Below are 6,017 nucleotides of genomic sequence, written 5' to 3'. Positions count from 1 at the left end.
GGCCAAGAAACCACACAGTGCCCTGGTGAAGAGCGAGTAAGTGTGTGTGTGAGTGTGTGATTGACCCATAGGGTGAACAGAGATCAGAGGTAGGTGCCAGATCAGATCAGATCAGATCAAGGCTTTCCAAGTAGGATAAGCTCTACTTATGCTGCTTTCAGAAGGGTCGTGTGTGTGTGTGTGTGTGTGTGTGTGTGTGTGTGTGTGTGTGTGTGTGTGTGTGTGTGTGTGTGTGTGAGAGAGAGAGAGAGAGAGAAGTTGTGAGGAAGTGAGCAAAATGAAAAAGAACTGGATAAAATGTCTATAAAATGGTTTCTTTTCCGTCACCAGAGGATTTGTTTTCCTTTTTGTCAAAGAACAAAATATAATACTGCAATCACTTAAAAAAAGTAGTTCTTCATTTTATACATTTTATACAGTGTTCTCGTTTTTATGTTTTTTTGTTGCTTTTCTTTTCAGTTGGTAAAGGCATAAAATGAGAGAGCTCGCTGGCTCTAGGTTGGGCGAGGCAGGGCAATGTTGGCAGAGTTCAGTCCATGCCGAGGTCTATGCCAGGGGGTCGCTCATGTCCTCGTCAACCTGGGAGAGGAGCTCCTTCTTTTCATCAGTGCTCGCCAGAGAATTGCGGCTGTTGTGGGCACCCATGTACAGGGTGGCATACACTGGGTTCGTGAAGTTGGTGGGCTGCGGAGTGAAGAAAATTTCTCAGTGACTCAGGCAAAAGAAATGAAAAGATTTGGTATATTGTGAAAGAAGCAGTATTTTTCTTATTCAAATAGGCTCAGCTCGCATAAATAACAAGATGTTTCCCAGCTCAGTGCTGAAACCCTGGCAGACATTTGTGGTTTGTTATGTTTTCTGTGTTTGGTTATTTGTTTCTGAAAGTCTGGGCACTAATCATCTGCCCCCAACAAACCAGTAGGTGTATTTCCAGTGAAGAACTTGCAACTTCTTGTTAAGCACTCAGGACTTTATGGACAATTCCTCATTTGATGTTTTATGATTGTGGTGAAAAGTGTTTGAATATAGTGACCATGAGGGCTCCAGCATAAAAGCTTTATTCAGCTGCTCTCCTTATTCACAGTGGATTTCCGTTCCTGACACCCCCAAGGGATTTTTGTCTCCAGCTGGGATTAAACTGGAGATTTTTTCACTTCTTAGGTGAATGTAAAAGAAATGGTATTTATATAGTGCCTTGTGCTTTTATCTGCTGAATGCATTCACACACACAGAGGTAACTCAGGGTTCAGTATCTTGCCCAAGCATTGATCTGTATACAAACCACTCGAGCCACAACGTGTAAACCATGAGACTATGGAGCCACTCATCAGAACTAAAGTATATGATTCACATAATTCTAACAATATTCATTCCAAAATTCATTACAGATGCCAGAAGTAAATACCATAACGACACCCACTGGTTTCCTAACGGTGTGTTCACACCGAACGCGATGGACGCGAATAGAGCGTCAGGTTTACATGTAAAGTCAATGGAAAGGCGCGATGACGCGCGATTGCGGGTCCCGCGAAAATTCGGAAGCAGATTTGCGTCGCGAAAACGCCAAAACGCGTGAAACGCCAAAACGCGTGAAACGCGCGTCAGTGTAGCGCGTCTGGCGCGTTTGACTCGCGAATAAAACCACGCGCGTGAGTTTTTGTGTTGCATTTTGTGCATACGCGCGTTTCGCGTCTACCGCTCGAGTTGGAAAAATCTGAACTCCAGCGTCAAATCGCGCCGCGACAACCAATCAGGAGCCTGGTGACGTGGCTGTTACCTAGGTCAAAGGGGCAGATCCAGCCAAAGCCTTTCATACTTCAATGGAGGGGAAGGCTAATCAATGCGGTAGCAAACAACTCGGAGCTGTACAACACCAGCTGCTTTCAGTACCGAGACAGGAATAAAAAGGACCGAGCTTGGAGGAAGATATGTAAAGAGATCGGGCAACCTGGTAAGTTCATTCATTTCTCTTTTGAAAGTTTTCACTGACCCGGGGAAGCCGCACAAAAGCTAGCAAGCCACCGCTATTTTCCCACTGACGTACAAATACCGTTCTGCTTTTATGCATGTTGTCATTTAGGAATATATTTTATTGTTTATTAATAAACAGCACACAGTGGTCCCACTGTTCATCCGTCACTGCTTTGCTTTTTCGCTGATTTTTTATTGCACAGTACAGCATTGCATTCTGCAGCCTGATTGACAAATCTCCTGCGCTTGCCAAATTTATCACGTTTGGTTTTGATAACCATCGCGTCCAATAGAAAAAACAGCACAAAAACACCCATAACTATGAGCCTCATTCGGAAATAGACACCTGCACCGTGAGGGAAAAAGGCGCACGAAAGTGGCGGGCAGATGAAGACAAACCGCGGCATAATAATACTTTTACGTTTTGCAATCTACAAAGGTTTGCACTTTGAGAATCAATTGTGAGAACTGTGACCAGGGGCTAGTTATTCTGAGAACCCCTGCTGCAATAAATGAGGGACCACGGTCTACTCTACGATTATTATATCCAACCTGTTAACATTTAATACTGTATTGATAGAACCAACTGATTCTGCAGCAGAGCATCCCCAGTCCCTGAGCTCCTGCTGCTGCACCCACAGATATGTACAGCAAGCACTGATACCTTTTTAGTCGGTGGGATTCCCTTGTGATCACCTTTACTAAATATCTACAACCAATCTGATTATATCCTGTTATTGTTTTGTTTTTTTTTTCAATGTTGAAATTAAAATCTAGTAGCAGCCTTCTCATTTCTTTGTGTTTTGTGCTGTTTTACAGGCCCACAGAGGAGGACAGCTCTGAGGCGGATGAGGGACGGGTCCCAGGACGGTCCATCGGCGGTGGAGCTGGCCATCCTGGTGTCCCTGAAGCGTTCACACCAGTCTCCAATGGAGCATTTCCTCCTCAGCCCTTGTTCCTGCTCTGGAGAGCAGCTGGTCCTTTTTATTCCTGTCTCTCTGTAAATACTTATATTTTATATATTTATGTTTAATGTTTTTCTGTTTGAGAATTCTAATATTATTTCAAATAAATGTTTATAATGACTAATGTCTCAGTTCTACTACACAGCAAATGTTGGCACACGACTTGACACATGTAGAATTTATTTCATATTATACTAATGACAAAATATACTGATACAGTGGGATGCAGAAGTTTGGGCAACCTTGTTAATAGACATTATTTTCCTGTATAAATCGTTGGTTGTTACAATAAAAAATGTCAGTTAAATATCATACAGGAGACACACACAGTGATATTTGAGAAGTGAAAAGAAGTTTACTGGATTTACAGAAAGTGTGCAATAATTGTTTAAACAAAATCAAGCAGGTGCATCAATTTGGGCACCACAAAAAAGAAATGAAATGAATATTTAGTGTATATCAATGTGTGTGTCTCCTATATGATATATGGGGTGCCTTTGTCTGGATGTGCTTCCCATCCAGAGCTGCACAGCACAGAGGAAAGTTCCAGCGCTCCTGGAATCCCTCTGTGATGGACCGCCAGTCTCCAGGTGAAGGCACAGCCATGAAGTCGTCCACTAGACAGTCCCAGATGGACGTCGCTGCCTGGGGGGTGATCTGGCTCACCGTGGACACACCGACTCTGAAACTGAACGCGATGGTCCTGAAGGAGTCCCCGGTGACAAGGAACCTGGACAAAATTGTTCAAAATCAGTATTATGTGTACTGCAGTTACAAAATACATTATTCAAATTCCAAAATACTTTTGTGATGTCAGATATAAATCACAAAACTTAAATCTTACATAAAACATTTTGTAATTATAAGGATAATTACAAAATGTATATTAGATAATATCTAAAACAGTTGTGTTTTGTTTTAACTTTAACATATCATAATTTGATTGGTAGCAACTTTCACAACTACAGTGAGCCAATCACTCATAATTCCTAAACATGTCAATCAGGTAGGAATGAAGTAAGACATTAATAGAAATAAAGAGTTGTGTGTTGACATGTAGCCCTTTCCTTGCTTAAATCATTAATATTTTTGAAAAATTAATCTGTGATAAGACAGCTTATCAAGATAGAACCATGTAACTAGAGATGAACCAAACTGTTCACAGTTTTATCTAACTCTGTTTTAATAAAGGCTGTGACCCCTGCTATAGAGTCTGACAGCTGCAGGGATTATATACAAATATTCAACTATCCCAGAATTAAACCAGGTTTAAATAAAAAGGAGTGAGTATCACTACAAAGGTTAACTCAGTGGTCCTAATGCTACAGTTTGATATCAGCAAACACCGAGCGCATACATTGATGTGACACCACAGCCATGCTATCATGCAAACACTGATAACAGCATAAATCGAATTAAATCGGGACTTGATGAGAGCTTCTGAGTATCACTAGAAATATTATAAAGAGTCGTCTCTGTACCACAGTTTGCTTTCAGTAAACACCGACAGCATTCACTGTTAGCATAGCACATCCATGTTAGCAGTGTATAACTGGATGGATTAGCATATTAGCACAGGTATCAATAAAGGACTACCGTATTAAATAGTTTTACTAACCTCAGGAAGACGGACAGGCGCTCTGCAGGTGGGATTGAGCGTCTGTAGTTGGTGTCTAGGCGGGCGATGCTGGGACCGACGAGGGAAAGCAGGTCCTCAAACTGGCCGACGGTGATAGCGCTGGAATCGGCCGTCATCCAGGCGCAGCTCCTGGAGCAAGTGGTGAAACTCACCAAACTGCTCATGCCTCTGGAGGACCTGATGGACCCAGGTACGGCGAGGACGTCTTTTACGCTGCTGCTCTGCTCTCCACAGTACATAGAGAAGGGAGACTCTCTCTTCAAGCGCTAGCTCGATAGCTGCCATCTTGCAAAGATACCGGTCTGGCACAACTCCCTCCCACATTCCTCCCACATTTCCGGTTCACGCGCGTCAAAATATGATATTTTGACGCGCGATGGATTTTTCTTGGACACGCGTTGAGACGCGAATGTACACGCATCAAATTAGGGGCGTTTGGGGCGTTTTATTCGCGTCCATCGCGTTCGGTGTGAACACACCGTTAGTCTTGCTTTAAAGCTTTTGCATTTGGACTGTGGTGATCTCGATGGCAAAAAACTGGATATAAATGTAGAAAAGTGATTACAGATCAGTCAAGACAGAAAACTGTTTTTCACTAGACGTCCAAAGGACAGGAATATATTGAGAAACCCAGCTACTTTCATCCAGTGTTCTTTAGATCACAAAGAAGGGTCTATTTACTGTCTATAATGACTCCACAACCAAAACCAATTCATTAAAAAAAAAAACTCACAAAAGGACTCATAAATGTGGAAATATCTGCATGGTTAGCCACTACCAGGCATTTTCAGATATTTTGTAATGAAACGGCTTTTTTAAGCTTTGTTACCTTGTCTGGGTCTAAAGCAAAGTCGGAGTCCAGAAGTTCCCCAGCATCATCATCAGGATCTCCTTCATAGATCTTATAGGCAGGGTTTCCAATCTCAACATTCATGGCCCCGTTGGTCATTCGGTGGTGCTGGAAGCCCTTGGCACTGCAGAGAAACAGATCAACAATTATCTTAGAAGCAGATTCAGACCCTTGTTTAAAAGAATTGATGTGCTAACCTCAGAAGAAAGCTAGAGTGACTAAAAGGTGTCTTATCATAAACCCATATCATAAATTCACTCAGCACTGGCTATGTACAATTGACAAGAACAAGACAACATATATCAAAGGTTTTCAAATGAGCTTTTGTGTCAAAAGGCCATTTGATCAAACCTATCGAATATACTGCAGCATGTTCATTGCGGAGAATGCTGGATTAGATTGCAAATATTCGGCTGTTTGCAAGCATATAAACATTTTTCAGAGATGCACAGTTATACATTTTACTCTGCAAGCACATTGCCTGAGCCTAATATTTACAAATGTAAACAGGGAAAGGCATGGAGGACAATGGGAGGACGTCAAAAGTTCAACTACTCGTGCATCACCAGAGCTATTCCAGAGTGAGTAGGCC

At 42.2% G+C, this 6,017-nt stretch overlaps 1 protein-coding gene across 1 annotated transcript; it reads right to left on the bottom strand.

Annotated features, from left to right (window-relative positions):
- Window positions 1-376: 376 nt before the first annotated feature.
- LOC145430483 (low-density lipoprotein receptor-related protein 1-like) lies at window positions 377-5,658 on the bottom strand. The gene is made up of 2 exons (XM_080305661.1): window positions 5,405-5,658; window positions 377-684 (listed from the first exon to the last, which is right to left on the bottom strand). The coding sequence occupies exons 1-2, from the start codon at window positions 5,522-5,524 to the stop codon at window positions 547-549; spliced, it is 258 nt and encodes an 85-aa protein (XP_080161787.1). The 5' UTR covers window positions 5,525-5,658; the 3' UTR covers window positions 377-546.
- Between the last annotated feature and the right edge of the window lie 359 nt (window positions 5,659-6,017).

The sequence above is a fragment of the Astatotilapia calliptera genome, chromosome 8 (genome assembly GCF_964374335.1).
Source record: "Astatotilapia calliptera chromosome 8, fAstCal68.1, whole genome shotgun sequence".
Lineage (NCBI taxonomy): Eukaryota > Metazoa > Chordata > Actinopteri > Cichliformes > Cichlidae > Astatotilapia > Astatotilapia calliptera.
This window is presented reverse-complemented; position numbering and strand designations above follow the sequence as displayed.